The sequence below is a fragment of the Nannospalax galili genome, unplaced genomic scaffold, assembly GCF_000622305.1.
Source record: "Nannospalax galili isolate Female #2095 unplaced genomic scaffold, S.galili_v1.0 scaffold98, whole genome shotgun sequence".
NCBI classification, from domain to species: Eukaryota; Metazoa; Chordata; class Mammalia; order Rodentia; family Spalacidae; genus Nannospalax; species Nannospalax galili.
In genome coordinates, this window is record NW_008342013.1 from 644,835 (window position 1) to 669,935 (window position 25,101).

General features: G+C 37.7%; 1 protein-coding gene across 1 annotated transcript in view; it reads left to right on the forward strand.

The window, feature by feature from the left end:
• Positions 1-25,101, forward strand: part of Ccdc171 (coiled-coil domain containing 171) — a 484,039-nt gene that overhangs the window by 389,365 nt on the left and 69,573 nt on the right. The window contains exon 25 of the mRNA XM_029565763.1: positions 19,489-19,641. Within this exon, the coding sequence (XP_029421623.1) occupies positions 19,489-19,641 (153 nt within the window). The remainder of the gene's footprint in view (positions 1-19,488; positions 19,642-25,101) is intronic.

Consider the following 25,101-nt stretch of genomic DNA (forward strand, 5'->3'; position numbering starts at 1 on the left):
GGTTCTCATTGTACTCCTCTAGAGGACTATTGGTATTTGGTAAGGATATGTTATTTTGGTTTTTCATGTTATTATTTTTTCTCTGTGGTTTTGACATGTGAATTTGTTTTGTAGTGTCTGCTTCTTGTGTGAGTCTCAAGTCTTCAAGTTTAGGTCTGCTTCTTTTTGTAAACTTTTTGTGCCTTTTTGGTTGACTTTTTGGGCATGAAGAGCTAGTTCATCTAAGCTTCCGGTTCTCTCTTTTGATTTTATACTGGAGTTGCCAGATTGCTTTTGTCTTCAGGAGTTCCCACAGAGGCCCAAGTCAGATGAGGATAAGATGTTCTCAGGCTTTCTCCTAAGGTCTGGATCCCTCCTGCATAGATTTTGGCCTCAGGAATTTGGGGGTTGGACTGGCCTGGTAGCCAGGCCCAGGAAAGATGCTGGTGGCAGGCAGCTGTTGGCTGTGACACTAGAGATGCAATGGGAGATGGGGGCAGGAAGAGGCCCCAAGGGCTCCTGGGGACTGCACTGAGGAACTGGGTTGGTCTGGATGCAAAGGGTCAGGAAGCCAAAAGGTCAGCCCCGGCGTCCAGAAAGAGGCTGTTGGGTTGTGCAGCCCCAGGAAGCAGAGGGAGGTGAGGCAGGACCAGGCCCAGAGGGCCTGTTTCTTTCTTGACCATCTCCTCCTCCTCCTTCCCCTTCTCCTTTTCCTTCCCTCCTCCTTCCCCATTCCTCTTCCCCTCCTACTTTTATTTTTTTGAGACAGGCTCTCCCTGTGGCCCCAGTTGGCCCGGAACTTGCTATGTAGACCAGGCTTGATCTCACAAGGATTCTCCTGCTTCTGCATCCCAAGTGCTCAGATTAAAGGTGGGACCACCATGCCTGACCCATTTGCTTTTCATTATAGTTATCAAACTTGTTCATATTAGATGTTAGTTATAAATAAATGCATAAAATTCTTATTGTAGCTAAATATCCTCTTATCACCCTATCAAAGTTAATGAATAGAAAGGAATTAGGTGTTGGCAAGTTGACTTAGTGGGTAAGAAGCTTGCTGCACATGCATGAGGATGCATTTGGATCCCTAGAATCCATGTGAAGAACCAGGTCCTATGGCATTTATTGTAGCCCTAGAGCTGAGGGTGGAGGTGGAGACACGTAGACCCCGGGGGCAGCAGGGTTAGCGAAGCAGTGAGCCTCAGTTTGAATGTGAAAAACCTTGTCTCAAAAAAATAAGTCAAAAAGGATGGAGAGCAATGGAGGAAGGCATCCAGTGTTGGCCTCTGGCTCCACCTCCATGGGATGTGTGCATGAAGTCTCTCTCTCTCTCTCTCTCTCTCTCTCTCTCTCTCTCTCTCTCTCTCTCTGTGATTATTCATTCCGTTAGTTAAGTTTCTCCATTATATGTCACAACTCTGCATCATTTACTAAGCTATTCTCATCAGGTTCTGCTTTGCAACACTTCAATAAGCCTACCAACAATTCTATAATTTACCTATACAATAAATATTTTGTAGTCTTCTAAAGGTTCTAACCCCCAAAGCAGGACAATTTATTATTACTGTTATTGCAGCCACTGTGTTTGATCTAGCCGTGTCCTCTGAGAAACACATGCTCTGAATTTTTCCAAGATTATTGATGCTTTTCATGTCCATATGCAATGTTTCCAATAGGAACTTTTTTTCCATTCTCCAATTATTCGTTATTCCCTTTTCTGTACTTTTGTAGGAAACTAGCATGTCATTTCTTTCCTGTATGTCACCATCCCTTTAGTACTCCATTATGTTAACCTCCAACATAGCAAGACCAGTAATCACCATCAGTCTAGTACCTGCACTTAGCCTTAACATTGGCTTTGATTCAATTCTGACTGAAAATAACATTTGAAAAAAAGTTGGTCTTATTTTGGGCACATTTAAGTTGTGTATACCATGGTTGAGTGGAAGCCAGAAAAAGTTTAGGATCTAAACAAAATAAAAAGAAAACATTTTTAAAAGTCTGCTGCAGAAGTATTCTGCAACTCTGCTGAACACGGTTTCCCACGAGGCTCCTTCTCACACCTGAGAAGCTACTATATTTACATCCTTCAAAGACGGTGCCAGGAAAATTTTGAGTGATGAGATAAGTCAAGTCTAGGGGGGAAAATGAACTTGGATTCTCTTTCCCTTGTATAAAATAGCATCAACCAAAGCACAGCTGAGCGATGCGTGCAACCTTGCACGGCAAACTCACTGTTTGGTCTGCTGTGCTTGACTAAGCAGGTATGTGTTTGCAACTTAATTTTTCCCTTTCCTTTTTTGTTTTTGTTTTTGACAGAGTCTCCTTAGTCCCTGGAACTCACTATGTAGACCAGGCTGGCCTCGATCTCACAGAGTTCTGCCTGCCTCTGCCTCCTGGAGATTAAAGGTGCACATCACCATCAGTACTAAAAAGCCTTTCAGTATATATGTGTATATATATATATATATGTATATATACATACTACATTAAATATTTAGGGTATGCATTGTTTTTGAATCTTGGGCTTTTTGCACACCAGGCAGGTACTTCAACTGACTGAACTATATTTAGAACCTGTGATTTTTTAAGCTTATTTTTTTTCCATTAAGTCTCACAGCCTTTCAAATTCCTTTTTTTTTTTACAATAAAAATATCTTTGAGAGGAAAGGATAGAAGTTATATGACATGTTTTGATAGAATAGTCATTAATTGTTACAATTATTTATTGAATACCTTCTAGAGAATGAATGATGTTACTAGAAAAATACCATCTAAGTTCTTTTATTTGAAATATTTATTTCCATGACATAAACAAAAATTGGTACTCCAAGAGTCAATGTAGTATAGCCATTGCTAAAAGTTTGAGATACTTGAAAATCCTGGTTTCATAGCAAAATTCATGAAGGATTTGCTTTGTTATTTTTTTCAGTCAGTAAGAGAGTATGTGGTTTCAACTGAGTTTAGGTGAATCTCTTGATAAACTGTCTATACAACTTTATGAAACTTGGAAAACCTGTCACTGAGAAAACCAATCAAGAATGTTAACCATACCAAACCAAAGAGAAAATATACAACACACAGGTGAACATGAGACTTGAATTCCAGTTCCTCTCTTTCTTAACTAGGTGTTTGTATGCCAAGATACTTGGTATCACTAAGCCTTGATTTCCTTGAAATTACTAAACTAAATTATTAGTGCATTTTATTTATTTGTGTGTGTGCATATGCATGTAGGCCATGGCTCATGTGTTGAAGTTAGAGGACAACTTGTGAGAGTTGGTTTTTTCCTTCCACTTTGTGGGTCCTGGGGATTGAACCAAGTCATCAGGCTTGGCTGCAAGTGCTTTACCCACTTAAACATCTTGCTGGCCCTTAATTCTTATTCTGTAAGAAAAGATATAATATTAATCTTAAGGATTAATGGCACAATTAGAAAAATATACAAGGCATGCAAAAACATGCAAGTAATATGAAATATGTGTAGAACTGGAGTCCAGGCAAACTCTGGAATAAGAGCTCTAGCAGAAACCAGGCCACGTCTGAACAAAGATTTGGTAAAATTTGGGTTTGTTGACACACACAGATTCTAATTTACTTGATAATTTCTGGTGATAAAATGTGAGTATTACTTCCCTCTAACTCATTGTAGGGCAAATGTGGGTTGGCTTGGGGTAGAGAACTGAGTTGAGCACGTTTCTTAGATTACACTGTCCCTACTGGATTTTATTTAAAAGTGAGCAAGCACAGACAGTTGTCTGATACCCTTGAATGTCAAATGTGATGAGAAAAATTCTTGGCTATTTTAGTTAGGCTTCTGAATAGGGGAGTTTTGATCAGAAGCCTGGTTAGTCTAGTCAAGGTCTTCACCAGACTTTGCCAGGTCATTACAGATCATTAATGGTAATTTATGCTCTTTTTATTTATTTCTAAAATATACACATATATTTATAAATTGATACAAACTCTACTTTTTAGTGCAATATTAGAATAATATTATACACATACTTTTTACCTTTTTATTTTGAAATAATTATGGATTCGCAGGAAATTTAAAAGTAGTACATGGGAGTTCCTGGGTTCCCTTCATCTGATTTCCTCAGGGCTACATCTTATGAAGCTTTAGGACAATGACCAAATACAGAAAATTGACATGTCCGGTTTAATCTGTGTATATTTTTCTAGCATATTATCAGATATATTCATATATATATATTTATGTAGCTACCACCACAATCAAAATACTAACTTACTATATCATCACAAAGATGATAAAACTCCTTCATACACATACTAATCCTTTCCTAATCCCCAGAAAGCACTCAGTATTTTCTGTCTCTACAGTTTTGTCAATTCAAGAATGTTATATAAAGGCATTTATATGGAATATTGCCTTTTGCTATTGTTTTGTTCCACTCAGTACAATGCTCTTAAAATCTACCCCAATTTTTACATGTATTAATAGATTATTCTTTCATATTGATGACTAGTATCTATGGTATTGGACTTCCAAAGCCTTCTTACCATTCCTCCTTTAAGGATACTTTCATTGCTCCCGGTTCCTGACATGACATATAAAGCTGCCATGAGCACTTCTGTGAAGCTTTTTCTGTGGTCATAAACTTTTGTCTATGATGAGTGCTCAGGAATATGATTGTGGGTCTGCATGTAAATGTACGGCTGTTTTCAGTGTGACTACACTGCTTTTCCTTCTCACCAGCAGTGCGTGAAGGCTGGTATGCTGCTCCTCCACCAGTGTTTGAGGTCTTCATCATGGTTCCTGCCTGCTGTATTCATGCATGTTGGCTTCCAATGCATGTAGCCACTTCACTGTGCATCTGATTTGCATTTCTCTAAGGGCTAATGACTGAGAAAAGCTTTGCATGTGTTGCTTATTTAATTTGCTACTTTTATTTGCTCCCTGGTAAAATGTGATACTAGAATGTATCAGTGTCTTTGGCTGTTTTCTGGTAGATTGTTCCTTTTTACTATTGATTTTGAGAGTTGTTATATCTTCTAGAGAGAGTTCTTCGTCAGATATGTGATGTGCAAATATTTCTCCAGTTTATAGCTCATCTATAATCCTTGTGCCAGAGGTTTTTTTCTTGCAGAATGAAAGTTTTAAAATTTGATATTTAATTTATTGATTTTTTTGGATCATACTTTTTTTTAAACCTTTAAAAAAGATCTCCATTGTATTATTAAAATACACAGTTTCATACAGAAAAATTCTTTTTCAATGCAATTGACATTGGATGTTTGCACATGCATTTCTAATCTCTAAATATCTGATTATTACTAGTCACAGTTGGTTACTTTCTGAGCTTCTAGGCATCTGAGCATGGATATAAAGTCATCAGGTAGATTTCAATGGTAATGTTTTTCACATCTACTAATTATTATTTTTTAATCATTATTTTTTTAATTTTTTTTTCATACAGAAGAATTCATTCCAAAGCAATTGACATTGAGACGTTTTCACATGCATTTCTAATCTCTATATACATGACTATCACTGGTCACAGTTGCCACCTTCTGAGCTCCTCGGCATCTGAGCATGAATACAAACTCGTCAGATAGACAGCCTTCCTCTCCCACTAGAGGCTCAATACTCTGCCATCCCTGTCACTGTCCACTGTGTTGTCAGCACCCTCATCCATTCCCCCTGTCTGCCCTTCTGGTAAATCTAGTCAGCCAGAGGTCCCTGTTCCAGGAGGGTCAGCTGTTCCTCATCTACGGCAATCCATTGTCAGTATTCCTTTGGATAGAATTGGGGTCTGCTGTTCATTTTTCCAGTAGTATGTTGGGTTACTGTCTGGAAGAGCCTTTATCTATCCTAGCCAACAACTCGACTGAAGGTATCGCCTGTCTGGCTTTGTTGTTTGTCGAGTAACTTTTAGTTATGTATATGTATGCTCTTATGATATTATGTTGGCCCCTTTAATCTTTGGTTATACTTCCCTTTTGGGTGTTTAAGGACATACAATTGGACCAGATAAACTGATTTGTTTTTACTCTTGAGGTCGTTAGAGGATTTGTTCCTTTTTTAAACTTTTTATTTTTTGAGAAGTTCATACATAGATACTATATTGATGTAATTCCCACCACTCTCTCCCCACCTCCAACACCTCTATCCCTTCCCCCACTCTTTCAGTTTGTACTATTTTATTAATGTTACATATACATATGCTTATATTTGTATCTATGAACCCTACTGAGTCCATCTCATATGTACATGTGCTTAGGGCTGACCGCTTGGGATTGGATAAACCATCAGGGACCGCATGCCTGGTTAGAACGGATGTTTCCTCAGCAGCCATTGATTGCCTGTAGCTCTTTGTTTAGAGGATCTGTGAAACTTCCCCTTCATATTGGCATGTCAGCTGGTGTGGTCATTATGTAGGTCTTGTTTAGGCAACCATATTGTGGAGATTTTGTGGATGCAGCTTCCTTTTTAAATTATCATCATCATCATCATTATTATTTTTGGTCTTTTTGAGACAGGGTCTCCCTGTAGCCCAAGCTGTCCTGAAACTCACTATGTAGACCAGGCTTGCCTTGAACTCACAGAGGTCCACCTGCCTCTGCCTCCTGAGTGCTGGGATTAAAGGCGTGTGCCACCACCCGGCCCTAAATTATTATTTTAATAGTACAATTGTATGGGAACCTGTGAGAATTGGATGGATGCATATATTTATGGATGTACTTTTTGAGAATTTCATACATGAGTACCGTTATTTACATCATTTCCATCCCTTCTTCTCCCCCTCCCATTTCTCCCATGTGCCCTCCACTCCCTTTCAATTCTCACCCTCTTCTTTGATTATTGTTTATATATCGATAATGTACTGAGTCTATTTTGTGGTTATTGTGTGTACATGTGCTTATGATTTATCACTCAGGATTAGATAACCTATCAGGGAACTCATCCCTGAAGAAAATAATTTTCACTCCTTCAGCATCCATTGGTTGCCTGTAGCTCTTCATCTAGGGATGGTACCTTATGGAATTTTCCCATCCACATTGACATGTCAGCTGGTGTCATCATTATACAGGTCCTGTTTAGGCAATAATATTGTGGAAAGTTCATGGGTGCATCACCCCTGTCATATCTAGAATGTATTATCTAGAGGCAGGCAACCTGGTCCTCTGGCTCATACAGTTTTTCTGCCCCCTCTTCCACGATGTGCCTGAGCCTTAGTTGTAGGATTTGCATTGTACATGTATCAAATGGGGCTAGGCACCACACAATCTCTCTGTATTTTGATCAGTTGTGGAACTTTGTAATAGTCTTCATCTGTTGCAGAATGGAGCCTCTTTGATGAGTGGTGAGAGCTACACTTGTCTGTGAGCATAAGGATATATATATTTAGAATACAGGAAGAAATTATGTTGCTCTAGAATAATGACAGTAGTGGTAGTAGGTTCTTCTCTACCCCTCCCACCATGTGTACTTGGCTATGGTTTTGGTATTATGCATGGACTCCCTTTTATTGAGTGGGCCTTAAGTCAAATTAGACAGCTGTTTATTATCCCCAAGATAGAAGTACCACTATTGCACCAACAGATATTTTGCTAGGTCACTCATTGTTGTGGTTCATTGGCTTTACAGCTGGGTAGGGTCATTGATTGGTTTTCTCCCTTGGAAGCTTGCATAGTACCTTCTAATACTATGAAAGCTAGCCTTCAGGCAGTAGGCTTTGTATTACTGTTTCAATCTCCTTATATGTTATGGGTCTGTTTAAGCTGTTGATCTCATCTTAGTTAACTTTGGTGGTTTGGTTGAATCTTGAAATTAATCCATTTCTTTTTAGATTTTCTAATTTGATAGAATATAGGTTTTTAAAGTATTTACTTATAATATTTTGAATTACTTTGGTGTCTGTTGTAATATTTCCCTGTTCATCTCTAATTTTGTTGATTTGGACCTGTTCTCTTTTTCTTTTGGTTAGTTGGGCTAATGGTCTGTTGATCTTGTTTATCCTTTCAAAGAACCACCTTTTAGATTCTTTTATTCTGTCTATTGTCTTTTTTGTTTCTATTTCATTGATTGCTTTGGGTAGGATGGCCTTTTCACAATACTAACAATACATGAGCATGGGAGGTCTGTCCATCTTTGGGTATCTTCTTCAGTCTCTTTCTTCAATGTCTTAATTTTTTTGTTGTACAAGTCCTTCACTTCCTTTGCTAGCTTTGCTAGATTTATTACAAGATACCTTAAGTTTTTTGAGGCTATTGTGAATGGGATTCTTTCCTTCATTTCTTTCTCAGTATGTTTGTTGTTAGTATATAGGAGAGCTACTGATTTGCGGGGGCGGTGGGGGGAGGTGGTGGTGTTATTTTATAATCTGCTACTTTGCAGAATGTGTTTTATCAGCTTTAGGAGTCTTCTGGTGGAGTCTTTAGGGTCTTTTTTTAAAAAATTATTTTTATTTTAGTGTCTGAGTGTATTGCCTGCATGTGTGTAGTGCACCTGTGCCCACAGAGGTCAAAAGAGGGTGTCAGATCCTCTGGAACTGGAATTGCATCCGGTTATTAGCTACCATGTGGGTTCTTGGAATTCAACCTGGCTCCTCTGCAAGAGCAGCTAGTGTTCTTTACTGCTGAGCCATCTCTCCAGTCCATAATAAGGTATTTTAAGTACAGAGTCATATTATCTCAAATAAGGATACTTGGGTTTCTTCCTTACCAGTTTGTATCCCCTCCCCTTTATCTCCTTCATGTGTCATGCTGCTTTAGGTAAGACTTCAAGTACTATATGAATAAGAATGGAGAGTGTGGATATCCTTATCTTTTTCCTGATTTTAATGGGAATGCTTTGAGTTTTTCTCCATTCAGTATGATGTTGGCTGTGGGCTTGTTGTATATTGCCTTTATTATGTTTAGATATTCCCCCCCTGTATCCCTGTATCCATGACTTTTATCATGGACGGATACTTGATTTTGTCAAAGGCCTTTTCTGCAGCTAATGTACTTTCTGTCCTTAATTTTAAGTGGCAGATTACATTTATTGATTTATGTATTTTGAACCATTCCTGCATCTCCTAAATGAAACCAACTTGATCATGATGGATAATCTTTTGATGTGTTCTTGCATTTGGCTGGTGAGTATTTTACTGAGGATTTTTACATCTATGTTTATCAGAGATAGTCTCTTATAATTTTCTTTTTATGTCATTGGGTCTTTGTCTGATTTTGATGTTAGAGTAGTAATGGCTTCATAAAAAAGAATTTTGGAGTGTTCCTTTTCTATTTTATGGAATAATTTGAGGAATATTGGTAATGGGTCTTCTTTGAAGGTTTGGTAAAACTCTGCACTGTATCCATTTGGTCCTTAGCTCTCAATAGTTGGGAGAATTTTAATTATTGTATCTCTTTCATTGTCTGTTATGCATCTGTTTAAGTTATTTATGACATTTTGATTTAACCTTGGTAAGCCATGCATATCTAGAAATTTATCTATTATTCTTTTTAGATTTTACTTAGTGGAATATAGATTTTTAAAATCTTTTAAAATCTTTTATTTATTTATTTATTTTTATTTTATGTGTATGAGTGTATTGCCTGCATATGTGTAAGTGCACCTGTGTCATGAAAATGCCCTCAGAGGTCAGAAGAGGGTGTTGAATCCCCTGAAACTAGAGTTATGGACAGTTGTTAGCCACCATGTGGGTGCTGGCCTTGATTTTATTTATCTCTTCCATCTAATCTTTCTGGGTGTTTTTTCTCTGTTCTATGATGCTTTCAGGTACAATATTAATTTATTTATGTGAGATGTTTCTAATTTTCCAGAGAAGGTATTTAATGCTATAATTTTCCTCATAGGATGGCCTTCATTGTCCCATAGGTTTTGGCCTGTTCTGTTTTCATTTTCATTCAATTCTAGGAATTTTTAATTCTCTTTTTGATTTTTTTCCCTTGATCCAATTTTCATTTAGTAATGTGTTGTTTAGCTTTAATTAGTTTGTGTACTTTTTCCAATTTTTATTATTATTGATATCTAACTTTATTCCTTTGGGATCAGGTAGAATATAGGATAATATTTCAATTTTTCTAAATTGTGGAGACTCATTTTAGCTCTAATAGGTGGTCAGTTTTGGAGAAAGTTCCATGGGCTGCTGAGAAGAAAGTGCATTCTTTGGTGTTTGGGTGGAATATTCTATCAATGTCTGTTAGGTCCATTTGATGTATGGCGTCATTTAAATCCAGAGTTTTCCTGTTTAGTTTTTGTCTGGTTGACCTGTCTATTGGTTCCAGTCACCCACTATTGCTGTATTGAAGTCAATGAGCGATTTTCGTTCTAGTAAAGTTTCTTTCATGAAATTGAGTGCCCTTACGTGTGATGCGTACATGTTTAGCATTGTTGTATCTCCTTGGTGTAATTTTCCTTTAATGATTATGAAGTGACCTCCTGTGTCTCCTATGTCAAGTTTTAGTTTGATATCCATTTTATCAGATATTAGGATAGTGACATCTGCTTATTTCTTAGCTCTGCTTGCCTGGAATATCTTTTTCCATTCTTTTATCCTAAGGTGGTATTGATCATTGTTGGTGAGGTATGTTTCTTGGAAGTAGCAAATTGATGGATCCTATTTTCAAATCTAGCCAGTTTGTGTCTTTTTACTGAGTAGCTGATACCATCAATATTGATAGTTATTATTGACCAATGTTTATTAATTGCTGTTATGTTGGTCTTGTAGTGCTGTTTTTTTTAGACCTCTTTTGGTGGACTGTTCTGGGATAATTTATTTACTCTTTGTGCCCTATTGAGAGTGTTTAATCTTTTTTTCAGTTTGAAGTATGCCATCTGGTGTTCTCTGTAGAGCTGGTTTTGTGGACATAAATTCCTTAAATCTGTTTTTATCATGGAGAGCTTTTCTTTTTCCTTAAATTACAACTGATAGTTTTGCTGGGTATAATAGCCTGGGCTTGAATCTGTGTTCTTTCATGGCTTGTCTAACATTATTCCAAGCCCTTATGGCTTTCATAGTCTCCATTGAAAAGTCAGTTATTATTCAGATGGGCGGGCCTTTATATGTGACTTGATCTTTCTCTCTGCTTTCAATATCTTTGTTTTGTGCACTTATTGTTTTGCCTAATGTATGACATGGGAAGTTTCTTTTCTGTGTTAATTGCTGGTTTTTTCTGTTTGTGTTCTCTGTTCCATTTTGCATTTTAATTATAGCTTTATTTGTTTTCTTTCTGTAGTTTCTTGGCTATGCTTATTCCTAACTCCACTGCAGAATATTGGTTCCTATATCCTGTGTATGGCTGCTTTGGAAAATATAAATTCTTTTAGCTTGTTTCTATGATGGAAAGTTTTTTTCCTCTTTCTAGTACAGCAGATAGTTTTGCCAGGTAAAGCAGCCTGCGCTCACATTTGCAGACTTTTAGAACTTAGGGTAAATTGCTTAAGACTCTTCTGGCTTTTATAGTTTCCATTCAGAAGTAGACATATTATTCTGGTGGGTTTTGCTTTATATGTGACTTGTGTTTTTCTCTTGCATCCTTCAGTACCCTCTCTTTGTTCTTTAGTTTTTAACTATAATATGCAGTGGGGAATCTCTTTTCTAGTCTTGTCTATTTGGCGTTCTGTGTGTCCTTTGGCTCTCTATGGGTATGTCTTTCCTTAATTTCATCAAGGTTTCTTTTATGATCCCATTGAACACCTGGTCTGTGTCATTGGCCTGGGATTCATCTCCTTCTTCTATGCTTATAATTCATAGATTTAATCTTTCCATTGTGCCCCAAATTTTCTGCCTATTCTTTTCCAGCATTCTTAAAATTTGTCATATTCTTTGATTGAGTGATTCAATTCCTCTACTTTTTCTTCAGGTCCTGATATTTTATCCTCTATTTGATCCATTTTTATTATCAAGGATTTTCCCCTGAGTTTTCTAATTGGGTTACTGATTTTTTAAATTCCATATTCATTTAAGCTTAAGTATTTCTAGCTCTTTGTTGAATTCAGTTTTTAAATCGGCATTTCATTCAGCCATATATTATTGTTCTGTTGGACTTTACTCAGGAGTTTATTTCTATCTTCTTTAAATTTGAGGTGTTGGTTCACATCTTCTTGAAACGTTTGAAAATATTGGATCATGTTTGTGATTATTTTAAATTCTACATCCTAGGTTTCATCTAGGTAATTCTCTTCTTTATTTCTATTTTTGTATCTTTTTATTTACTTTTTCATACACATATCTTAATCATCTTTATACCCCCTTCCTCATCGGCATTCTCCATGATTTCATGCAAGGTCCCCGGAGCTGATAAGACTCCATACGGTCATGCACTTCCTCCCTTCACTGTTAAGATCTTTCTACCCCCTCTTCCACAATGGCCCCTGAGCCCTTGGTGGGCAGTGGGCATTCTAATACACTCTTTGCTACACAGCTTCTTACTGGACCAGAATGTTGTGTGAAACAAGTGCTGTTTGTTGGGGCTGGAGAGATGACTCAATGGTTAAGAACATTGGTTGTTCTTGTAGATGACTAGCGTTCAAATCCCAGCACTACATGGCAGCTAATAACTGTCTGTAACTCCAATTCCAAGGTATTTGACACCCTCTTCTGTCCTCTGCAGACATTGCACAACGTGGACGCACTTACATATTTGTGGGTATAGAATTCATACACATAAAAATAAATAAATAAATAGTTTGTGGCCAGGGCTAGAAAACAAATATCAAGCTGAAAACTTAGTTCTAAATCTTAGACCAGAACTTTATGGGGTCAGAGTTGCTGTTTGCAGAAAAACAATAGCAGGCCCATGCTAGGTAGCATCAGTTGTCAACCCACCTGGGAGGAGAGGACCTCAGTTGGGGAATTGTCCCTATTAGACTTGTCTGTGAGGCATTTTCTTAATTGTTTAGTAAGGTGGAAGGGCCCAGCCCATGGTGGGGGGTACCACTTTGGTCTGGGGTTGTATAAGAGAGAAGGCTATGCTATGGTGCTCTGGCCTCCTGGTTCCTGCCCTGCATCGAGTTTCTGCCCTGACTTCCTTCAGTGATGAATTATGGCCTAGGAGTTGTAAGTTGAAATAAACCCTTTCCTCCACAACTTGCTTTTGGTCAGTGTTTTATCATAGCAGAAGAAAGTAACTAGGACAGAAATTGGTACCAGATCTTGTGACAGACCTGACCATGTTATTTTGGGGGAGGATTGTTGAAGCATTTCAAACTCTGGGTTTAAAAAGCTGTTGAGTGCTCAGAGCTTTGTGAGCTGTTGCTGTTGAACTTGGAAAAGGTATGAAGAGAAATGTAGATGATGGAGACCTGGCTTGTGAAGTTTCAAGGGCAGCAAAGACTATCAGGGCCATTTGTGTTATATTTTGAGTTGATAATCTGTTGTTTATGGTTGGCTGAAGAATCAGCTGTGATTAAGAAAAGACCAGAACCACTGATATGAAACCTTTGCTTTACTAGGATAATTGATGCTGGTCAGCTGGGGCTGAAAGATCAGCTGTGAATAAGAAGAGAGCAGGATCATCTGGGAAGTGTTTCCTTAGGGTCAGCACATAGAGGCTATGGTCTAGAGGGGGCCAAGACTGCACATTAAACTTCTAGCAGAACTTGTCAATGTGTAAGAGTCTCCAAGGTGGTACTGGTGTTGGAGGAGAGAAAGTGTCATGGAGAGAATCTGAGGTTTTGCACTGTGAGAGGCCAGGAAAGGCCATTGGTAAAGGTGCAGACTCAGTTGCAGTGAAGACCCCCAGGATTGAAGGGTCATGGAGAGAATCTGAGGGTTGGCATCCTGAAAGACTAGGAAAGGCCACCGGTGAAGGTGCAACCTCAGTTGCAGATGAGACCCCAACATATTGGAGATGGCAAGACCATGGAACAACTATCAAGGGCAGAGGCAGGTATGGAGTGGAGCCAGCCTGAATCTTTATGAGACAGGCTGTGGATGGCAGGGTCAAAGAAGCGGAGTTTTCCAAGCCCTTTGGAGCCCAGAAGAGTGCATGTGAATCCCAGATGTCTAAAACTGAGCTTCATTGCTAGACGTTGGTTTTACCTAAGTGTGCCCAGTTCTTCCTTTTGAAATAAGACAGTATATAACTTGTTCGAGATTTTACAGCAGCCCACAGTTAAGAGACTTTTTAAAGACAACTGAACTTTCAAAGTGTTGGAATTTTTTTTTAAATCTTTTTGAGACAGAGACTCCCTATAGCCTCAGCTGGCCCAGAACTCACTATGTAGACCAGGCTGGCCTCAGTCTCAGAGATCTGCCTGCCTCTGCCTCTGCCTCCTGATTAGAGGTGTGCACCACTGTGCCTGGCTACTGTTAGAATTTTTTAATGACTGTGGGACTTTTAGGTTGTATCGTTTTATGTTATGATATTAATGCAGTTTTCATTAACATCATATCTTAGGGACAAGAAATAGAAAGATTGGGGTTTAATAGTGATATGTTTATGTTTCAAATTGACAAGGGGTCAATTGTGCTGGAAAGCTTGACACACCTGGATAAAGGGAACCTCAACTGAAGAATTTCCTCCATTGGATTGACCTATAGCCATGTCTGTGGGACATTTTCTTGATTGTTGATGATGTAGGACGTCCCAGCCCAATGTGGGCAGTGCCACCCCAGGCAGGTGGCCCTGGGTTGCATTAGAGAGCAGGCTGAGCACAAGTTAGAAGAGCAAGCCAGCAAGCTGTGTTCCTCCATGGTCTGAACTTTAGTTCCTGCCCTGGGCTTCTGCCTTGGCTCGCATCTGTGATGAGCTGTAAGCTGAAGGCGAATTATACCCTTTCCTCCCCAAGTTGGTTTTGGTCATGGTGTTTATCACAGCAACAGAGGGTAACCAGGGCATAAATTTTGAACAAAATTTGAAGATTGAAAGTACTCATGTAAAATATCATGTAAATAAAATAAGTAAAGCATGTCAAAACAAAAAACAGAAACAAAACAAAAGCAAACAAACGAAAATAGCTTCTGTAGACTATTTCATAGTTATTTCATAGGCCGTGGTTCGGTTCCTGCCTCCAGGCTCCTTCCTTAAGTTCTGGCCTTGACTTCCCTTGATGGACTATGAACTCTGTGCAAAATGAACCCTTTTCTTTCCAAAGTACTTTATAACAGTAATAGAAAAGCTAATAGAAAAGTTAAATGTCATAGGCTCTTGTTTTCTAATCACTCAACAGTGTAGACAAAAGATTTAATATTTTAGTCTCCAGTCTTTATATTTTTCACTGATTTCTCCTCTTAGCAAGGGGGCTCCAGTAATTGCATTTTCTCTGATGCTCAGTTTTGAAGTCAGACTACCACAGCTTACTGTGGATGTACCAGGTTATATAAGCATTGTTTGAGTCTGTAGCTGACATTCACCTGTTTGTATTTCAGAAATCTTTGCCTTCTAAAGCACATACATTTTTCCTTAAGTGGATAGATGGAGAATTTTATGTGTTTGACTTCTCTCATCTCAATTGTAAACACTACACATTATCTCTAAAACAAAGAGTTGTGGGTTTTTGTTTGTTTTTTGTTTTTGTGGCACAGAACCTTTTTCTTCCTGCTTCTCAGATAACTAGGTGGATCCCACGGAGATACAGACCTCCATGCAGGGCATCGTCAAGATGACGCAAGAAGCTCTCGGGTTCTGGGCATTCTGCACACGATCTCATGTTGCTCTGTTGTTTCCTGATATAAGACAATGTGATATTTTAATGTTGACCAGCATGTGCAGTGGAAGGCTGAACTCCAGGAGACCGAGGCAGGAATCATTAGGTGCTCATTCATCTTCCTCCTCCCTCTCAGTTAACTCAATTTTTATTCCAATTTCTTCTCCAAACTTGGCATCTTTCTTCTATGTTAAATAGTAGGATTTTTCACTGATATTCTTTACTGTATAGCTTGAATCACTTGAGGTACTGGGGGTCAAACCAGGACCTCATGCATGCTAGAGCTTTTTCTCAAGCCCTTAAATGTTTTATGTTTCTAAAAAGAGATCTAAAAAAGTATCACATCATGCAGTGTTCCGTTTAGAATAATATGTACCTGAGATTTCAAGAAATAGCTGCTGAAATTTAGGAAATGGGATTGCTTTTAAAATGTTGAACTGGGGGCTGGAGAGGTAGCTCAGTGGTTAAGAGCACTGACTGCTCTTGCAGAGGACCCAGGTTCGATTCTCAGCACCCACATGGTGGCTACAAACTGTCCTTAACTCCAGTTTCAGGGGAATCCGAAGCCCTCTTCTGACCTCCATGGCATTGCATGGCACGGGTGCACTCATATACATGCAGGCAATACACTCATAGACATAAAATAAAAATAATACAATGTTTTTAAAAAAATTTTAAATGTTGAACTCAATTTTAAAATGTTTTATCTCAAAATATTACAATTACAATTATTTTGTAACATACAGTCAAATAATAATCTAAAAGCCTTTTGCTGATAGAAGAATAATTCCTTTTTTAATTAATAAGCAATTATGCATGTTTGCAACTGTTTCATACATTCTTGGTCCTTATATAACAATAATATATTCATGTATATGTGAATTATATACATAAGTTATCTCATTAAAGTATTAAGTATAAGTATTAAGTATAAGTTATCTCATTAAAATTTTACTGGAGAGGTTAAAATAGGACAGTAGTGATATTACAAAGAAGTTCAATAACATTTTTAGAAGACTTTTTATATCAGATATAATTATTATATATTATATACGTGGGGGATTACGAGAAAGACTTTGGGTATTCTTTGATTCAAATCCTGGCTGCCATATGACTAGTTTGGTAAAGTCCTTATGTTTTACCCTGAAAAATTAGATTAAAAACAGTATCTGACCTTATGATTACTATAAATGTAAAGGTAACGAAGCTTATAATATGTTTACTCAGTTCCTGAACTATAGTAAATACCTAATAAATATTAGCTCTCTTAATTATATGGTCCTTACAACAGTTTTGTGAGTAGGCAAGAAACTAATTCTTATTCCTATTTTATATGGAGATGGAGGCTCCAAGATATTTTTTTATGGCATTCCCCAACAACATAACGCTGTGATATGTGTAACAGAGTGAAGACAGGAAAAAAGGGGGCGGAGTGCGGCTGTAGTTTCTTAATGGAAGCGAGAAATTAACTCATAACAATGGAAATAGACTTGACATAGGCAGATACGGATGTGATGTGATGATTTTTTTTGCCATATCAGGGATAAACGCAGACCTCATGCACACTAATCAGGCATTCTACCACCACCGAATTACATCTAGTCTACAGCTATGTTTTTTCCTCCAACTTGAACAAAGTGTGATTGGTAATTTGTTCATTAGCTTGAACAATAAGATTATATTTTCCCAAGTACTTTTTATCCTTTTCTATAGGGTCATTTATGTTAATATGTGGCTTGCAGTTTTTATCTTTTCTAATTTTAAAAAATATTTTATTTGTTATTTCCATTTTACATATGAGTGTATTGCCTGCATGCATGTGAGCGCACCCGTGTCTGTGCAATGCTGCAGAGGTCAGAAGAGGGCTTCGGATTCCCCTGGATTGGAGTCAAGGATGGTTTGTAGCTGCCATGTGGGTGCTGGGAATTGAACCCGGGTTCTCTGCAAGAGCAATCAGTGCTCTTAACTGCTGAGCCATCTCTCCAGCCCCCTTTTTCTAATTTTTAATGAATTCACTCTTCAAAAATCATTACTTTACACATTTTCTCTTAGAAATGCTCGGTGTGGACAACTGTTTTCACTGGAGTTACAGAACTCTATAGACACAAAGCCTGGCTTTATGGAACTGCTTGTCCAGCAAAGAAAATAAACATGTAAACTAATAAACTTCTTCCTTTGAGATAAATGCAACAAAAGCGGGCTTGAGCAGCCCACAGAGGACTAGGGGAGAAATGGACTATTTTTTCAGGTTCTAAAGATGGTTATTGAAAGAAATGGTGTCTGAGCTGGATGTTTGAGGGCAAACTGGAATTTATTAGGTAAAACCTGTGAACTTTGTACTAACTAGCCTACTTCTGTTTTTCAGACACTGTACACAGTATGTCTTCTTGTTCACTAAAGTACTTTTTTCACATGCATTCAGAATTGCTAAAATAAATACCTAGTTTCTCAGAGCTTTTCTAGTTCATACCTTCAAACTGAATGTAATTTCAAAATTACCATACTGTCTCATACTCTCAACTGTATTAAGAACTACAATACAAAAAATTTTCTTATGAATAATTTTGTTTTGGAAGTATCTTCTTTGAAATGTTTGAATTAATGTTGATACATTTTAAGCATTTTGGAAGACTAGTTGAAAAAGTATAATAGAATCGCTTGGGATTAAAATCTACTGGTTTACTTTTAAGAAAATGTCTATAATAAAATATGGTTACATTGTGATAGAGTTCAGCAATCCCCAAAGGTTGTACTATTTAGGAAAGACTGTAAGTTAACTGTCACTTAGTCATCTTATTACTTTGTTATCCATGTTTTATTGTGCTATATGAATGGACATAATTGCACTTTTCTTTTAATGTAGCAATCAGTATTTACTCTTAAAAAGTCACAGGATTATTTGGATTCTTTTGTTTGAAAGCATTTGTGTTCTAGGTAGATTGAAAATTTACTAGCTCAACTTCTTTTAAAATATGAATATCTCAGTCATAGGTCCATGTATTGTTTCTCAAGAGATTGAAATTTAGGTCAAATTAAAACTCGAATTTACCTTTAGTATAGAAAATACTAGTGTGCCATTTTTAAAAGCTACATTCTAACTTTCAAGCACACTAGATCAAAGTACTGCATATTTAAATAAATCCTTTGGAATGAAGGCTCAATTATTTTTTCCCAAAACTTTTTTTCTCTGTGTACATGCACGTGCACGTTTGTGTGCAGATATGCATGCATGTGTGTGTGTGTGTGTGTGTGTGTGTATGTGTGCACATGTGTGCATGTGGAGGCCAGAGGCCAATCTTGGTGGTGTTCCTCAGGAGCCATTCGTCTTAGTTTTTGAGACAGGGCATCTCACTGCTAACCTGTAGCTTGCTGATTAGGCTGGGCTGCCTGGCCCAGGGAGCCTCATCTGTTATTGCCTACCCCCCCGCAAGCACTGGGATTACAAATGTGTGCCACCATCCTCAGCTTTGTATGTGGGTGCTGGAGGTCAAACTTGTGTTTGTACAGCGGCACTTTACCCACTGAGCCATCTTCCCAGCCTCAGCCCACATCAAACATCAAAGCTTTCTTAGTCACTGTTTTTTTTTTTTTCTTTTGATATTTTTGAGACAGGGTCTCCCAGTAGCTCCAGGTGGCCTGAAACTTGCTGTGTAGACTAGGCTGGCCTCAAATTCATAGATCCACCTGCCTTTGCTGGGATTAAAGGCATGCACCACCACTCCCAGCTAGTCACTGTTTTTAATATAAAATATTTTTAGCTTTATTTTCCAGAAAGATAGAAAGTTGTTTATTATAAAATTTAATTGTCTTTGCTTTTAAATTACAGAAATTCTGTTTTGGGGACAACTTTATTTGAACCGTATGTGACATTATTTTTATTTCTTAAGGCTATGATTAAAAGTTTCATGGATGTCTACCAGCTTGCAAGTACTAGAATCTCTACATTAGAGAAGGAAATGACATCTCATCAAAGTCACATTGCAACTTTGAAATCAGAGCTCCATACAGCTTGTTTAAGAGAAAATGAAAGTTTACAATCAGTAAGTCCTATGCTATAACAGGTTTCTCTTCTTTGGGTCTTGGGTCACATTTACATTTATGTTTTTATTGGTCATAAAATCATTTGCCAATATGTATAATTTAGGATAATCAGTCAAGCAACATACAATTAATGTGGAGAAACGTTTGAGAGGAAAAAAAGCAGTTAATTTTTCTACTGTATCATTTGCAAAGACATACATAATGCTGTCAAGCTACCACATGTGTCAGGATTCCTTTGTATTTGGTAGTGTAGCTGACAGTTGGGTTTGGCAGTATGTGTAGTTAAAACTTACAAGTGTCTGAAGATTCAATCCACCCCATTAAGACAGAATATTATTAATTATATGTATAACCAAAATGGTAATTAGAACATGTGATTATTCTCTGTAGAAAACTAGACTTATCCATAATACATGCCTCACTAAAGATGCATGTTTTGATTCATCTATATGATTAAAATTCTGTTTTAGCACTCATCTTATGTCTTAAAATTTTAGCCATGATGAAATTTGGGCTCCTTTAAAACTGAAAAAAAAATTCTACAGTTTGGATACGTGTTTGTGGAGTTTTCAAAAGTGAATATATTTGCAGTATAAAGGAAAAAAACAACATTCAGAGAGTTATCCGTTATGAGAGTGTATGTTTTCCTTTTTGATTTGGTTACAAAGGTTCAGGGTGACCTGTAAGTAAAAGCTATAATTTTTCCATTCAGCTACTCACCCATTTCAAATGATAACACTGAATGGAAAAGGAGTTGGTTAACCTGGCTGACTCCAAATGGATGCAGAGTTGTGGCTTGGTTCTTTGCCTCCTTCCAGACTTAGCTAAATTGCCAACTTTCCAGTGAAGCCTCTGGAGCCATGATAGAATTACGGTTGTCTTACCCGGCTCCTTATCTCACCTTTCTCGGCCTCTCTTTTGGCCCACATTGCCTACCTCTATCTTCTACCTATCTTGTGTTATTATTTTCACCATAGGCCTTGTCATCCACAAACTTATGGCACATTTTATTTATTTGCTTATTGTCTGGTTGATTATTACCATCAGTGGAGCACCAGATGAGCTCTACAATACAAGCACTTTTGAAGGTATTCTTCATTGCCATGAAGGCAACCCGGGGCCAAGTGCAGCATGGGCACAGTGGTGTTAATTAATGTCTATGAATGAAAAATTATTATCACTTTATCAAATAAGTGTGTAAAGCTAGTTACATGGGACCTAGGATGTCAGTTCAATTTTCTATGCCTTTATTAATTTCTTTTACTAAAAATTTTTATTGAAAGTTTGCAGTTTTCATACAATATAATTTGTTGGTATTTAGATCCCCTCTCCCCACCTGCACCTCCCCCTCTGGTCCCCTTCCCAATTCAATATATTCCACTATCTATACATTACGGTCTTTAGAGTCTAACTTGTGTCCCCACCTGTCCCTCAGCTAGGTTCATCCACTGGATGAACCAGTCATCCAGTGACCATCAGCCTGGTCAACCAACCAAAAGTCCTGTTGATATAAGAAACTGTTTCTTCCCCTTCCAGTAGCCATCAGTTGCCAAAAGTTCCTTATACTGGTTGGGATTTCTTACTCATTTCCCCATGTCTATGCTGGGATTTTTTTCTGATTTGAGCTTGCATGGAACTTGTGAATGCTGTCACTATTTCAGTGAGTTCATATGTATAACTGACCAGCTGTCTGGAAGACTGGTTCCTTGTGGCCATCCACTACCTCTGTGTCTTACAATCATTCTGCCTCCTCTTTCACAATAATCCCTGAGGTTTGGCAGGTAGAAGTTTGAAATGGGTGTCCTATTAAGGGAGGAGGAGCACTCTGCAATCTCTTGTTTTTTGCACATTGACCAGTAGGGGTTTCTGTGTTAATCACCATCTGCTGCATAAAGAAGCCTTTATGCTGAGAGCTGAGAGATGTAGTCATCTTATGTGTAGAGGTTACATTGAAGACTTATCTCTTAGGGCTGAGCTTTTCACAGACTAATTCTCTGCACTTGACCAGTTATGGAACTTGGTATTAATTTCCAGTTGTTGCAAAAAGAAGCTTTTTTGATGAGTGGTGGCGAAGCACACTTGTATCTAAGGATTTGGAGCTAAGATTCATGAATGAGAGAGAACATATGTCACTTGTTTTTTTGAGTCTTTGTTACTTCAATTAGTATAACAGTTTCTAGTTCCAGACATTTCCTGAAAATTTCATTTTTTTTTGTCTTTTTTACTGCTAAGTAGAACTCCATTATGTACCACATTTTCATGACCCATTCAGCAGCTGAGAGGCGTTTAAGTTTCTTCCGTTTCTTAGCTATTGTGAAAAAAGCAGCAGTAAGCATGGCTGTAGTAGATACTGTAGACACTGTAGTATCTCTGTAATAGGAGGAGTCTGTTGGGTATATGCCAAGAAGATCATAGGGTATATTTATTTTTAGTCTTTTAAAAGTTCTCTAGCCAGGCATGGTAGCACATGCCTTTAATCCCAGCACTTGGGAGGCAGAGGCAGGCAGATCTCTGCGAGTTCAAGGCCAGCCCGGTCTACTTAGTGAGTTCCAGGACAGCTGGGGCTACAGAGTGACTCTGCCTCAAAAAGACCAAAAAAAAAAAAAAGCCCTCTATACTGATTTTCACAGTGGTTGCACTAGTTTGCAATCCCACCAACAGTGAATGAGTGTTCTGCCTTCCCCGCATCCATGCCAGCATTTGGTGTCATTTGTTCTCTTAATCTTAGCCATCTGACTGACATTAGAGGAAATCTTAAAGTGGTTTTGATTTGCATTTCCCTAATTACTAAAGTTGTTGAACACTTTTTAAGGTGTATCTTAGCCATTGTTACTTCTTCCTTTGAGTGCTCTCTGTTCAGATCCATAGCCCATTTTTTAATTGGGTTATTTGTTTCCTCACTTCTCTGTTTTTTGAGTTCTTTGTATATTCTGGATATTAATCCTCTGGTGAATGAGTAACTTGTAAGGATTTTCTCCCACTCTGTAGGCTTCCTCTTCACACAACTGGTTATTTCCTTTGCTAACAGCTTTTTAGTTTAATGAGGTCCCATTTGTAAATTGTTGACCTTAATTCTTGAGTGACTGATGTCCAATTTGGAAAGTCCTTTTATGTACCTATATCTTGTAGGGTACACTTTATGTATTATTCTAACAGTTTCCGTATTTTAGGCTTGACACTGAGGTCTTTGATCTATTTGAATTGACTTTTGTGCAGGGTGATAAGGTACATGACGGTCTAGTTTCATTCTTCTTCATGTGGAAATCCAACTTTGCCAGCACCATTTGCTGAAGATTCTGTGTTCCTCCCATGTGTCTTCTGGGCATCTTTGTCAAATATCAGGTGTCTGTAATCGTGTGCACTCATGTTTGGGTCTTCTGTTTTCTTCCATTGATCTACAAGTCTGTTTTTGTGCCAATACCATTTCATTTTTTTGATTATGGTTCTGTAGTATAGACTGAGGTATTTTATGGTGTATTAGTTACTTTTCTGTTGCTATGATAGAAACACTGACCAAAGCGGCTTATAGAAGGAGGAGTTTATTTGAATTTACAGTTCCAATGGAATTACAGTCCATCATGGTGGGGGCGGGGCATTTTGGCAGGAGGTGGATGGAGCAGGAGCAGAAAACAGAGGCTCACATCTTCAAGCAGGCACAGGACACAAGAAAGTGATTTTAGTTCCAGCAAGGCTTAAGAACTCTCTTAGTCCACCCATAGTTACGTGTTTCTTACAGCATGGCCACACCTTCTAGGACCTCTCAAAACAACACCAACTGGGGAAAAATGCTCAAATATTTGGAGCCTATGGGAGACATTCTCATTCAAACTGCCACATGTGGTAATCCCCCAGCATTGCTCTTTGTGCTCAGGATTTCTTTGGATATCTAGAGCCTTTTGTGTTTCCATATGAGTTTTAGGATGGATTCTTCTATTTCTGTGAAGAATGTTACAGTGATTTTCATTGGGATTGCATTGAATCTGTAAATGGCTTTTGGCAGGATGGTCATTTTCACTATATTAATTCTACCAATCCATGGGTATGGAACTTTTTTGTCTTTTTCTGTCTCCTTCAATCTATTTCTTCAATGATTTTAAAGTTTTCATTGAATAGATCTTTAATGTCTTTGGTTAGGTGTATCCCTAGGTATTGTTTTGAGGCTATTGTGAATGGGAGTGTTTCCCTTAATTCTTTGATTGCTTGTTATTTTTATATAGAAAGACCACTGAATTTTTTGTAGATTGATTTTGCAACCTGACACTTTGCTGAAAGTGTTTATTTCTAAAAGTTTTCTGGTGAAAACTTTAGGATATCTTATATATAATATCAGATCATCTGGAAGTAGGAATAATTTGATGTCTTCTTTTCCAATTTATACCCCTTTAATTTCCTTCCCTTGTCTTATTGCTCCAGCTAAAATTTCAAGCACTATATTGAAAAGGAGTTGTGCTAACAGACAACCTCATCTGGTTCCTGATTAATGGGAATGCTTCATTGTTTTCTTTATTTAGAATGATGTTGGCCATGGGTTTCTTGTATATAGCTTTAATTACATTGAGGTATGTTCCTTCCAGTCCATTTCCTTCTAGGACTTTTATCATGAATACATGCTGAATTTTAGCAAAAGCCTTTTCTACATCTATTCAGATGATCATGTGATTTTTGTCCTTTAAGTCCATTTATGTGACTTATTTCATTTATTGGCATATGTATATTGAACCATCCTTGCATCTCTGTAATAAAGGCTGCATGATCACTGTGGATGATCTCTTGGTGTGTATTTGTATATAATTTGCAAATGCTTTGTTGAGAATTTTTGCATCGATGTTTATCAGGGATATGGGCCTGCAACATTTTTTTATGTGTGTCTCTTCCTGATTTTGGCATTAGAGTAATATCGGTGTCATAGAAGGAGTTTAAGAGTTCGCTTTCTGTTTTTATCTTTTTGAATAATTTAAGTAGTATTGGTTGTAGATCTTTTTTGATGGTCTGTTAAAATTCATCTGTGAGTTCACCTGAGCCTGGACTTTCTTTTAGTCAGGAGGTTTTGTATTCAATTTCCTTATTTTATGGGTCTGTTTAAACTGTTGATCTCGTCTTGATTTAACTTTGATGGTTTCAATGAATTTAGAAATTTGTCCATTTCTTTTAGGTTTTCCAGATTAATACGGTATAGGTTTTTATAGTATTCCCTTTTAATTTTCTGGATCTTTTTGGTGTCTGTTGTGATGTTTCCCTTTTCAACCTGATTTTGTTGATTTGAGTTTGTTCTTTCTTTCTTTTGGTTAACTGGGCTAAGGGTTTGTCTATCTTGTTTAGCTTTTCAGAGAACCAGCTCTTAGAGTCATTGATTATTTGTATTGTTTTCTTTGTTTCTAGTTCATGAATTTCTGCTCTGATTTTTGTTATTTCTTCTCTTCTGCTGAATTTGGGTTTCATTTGTTCTTGTCTTCAGGGCC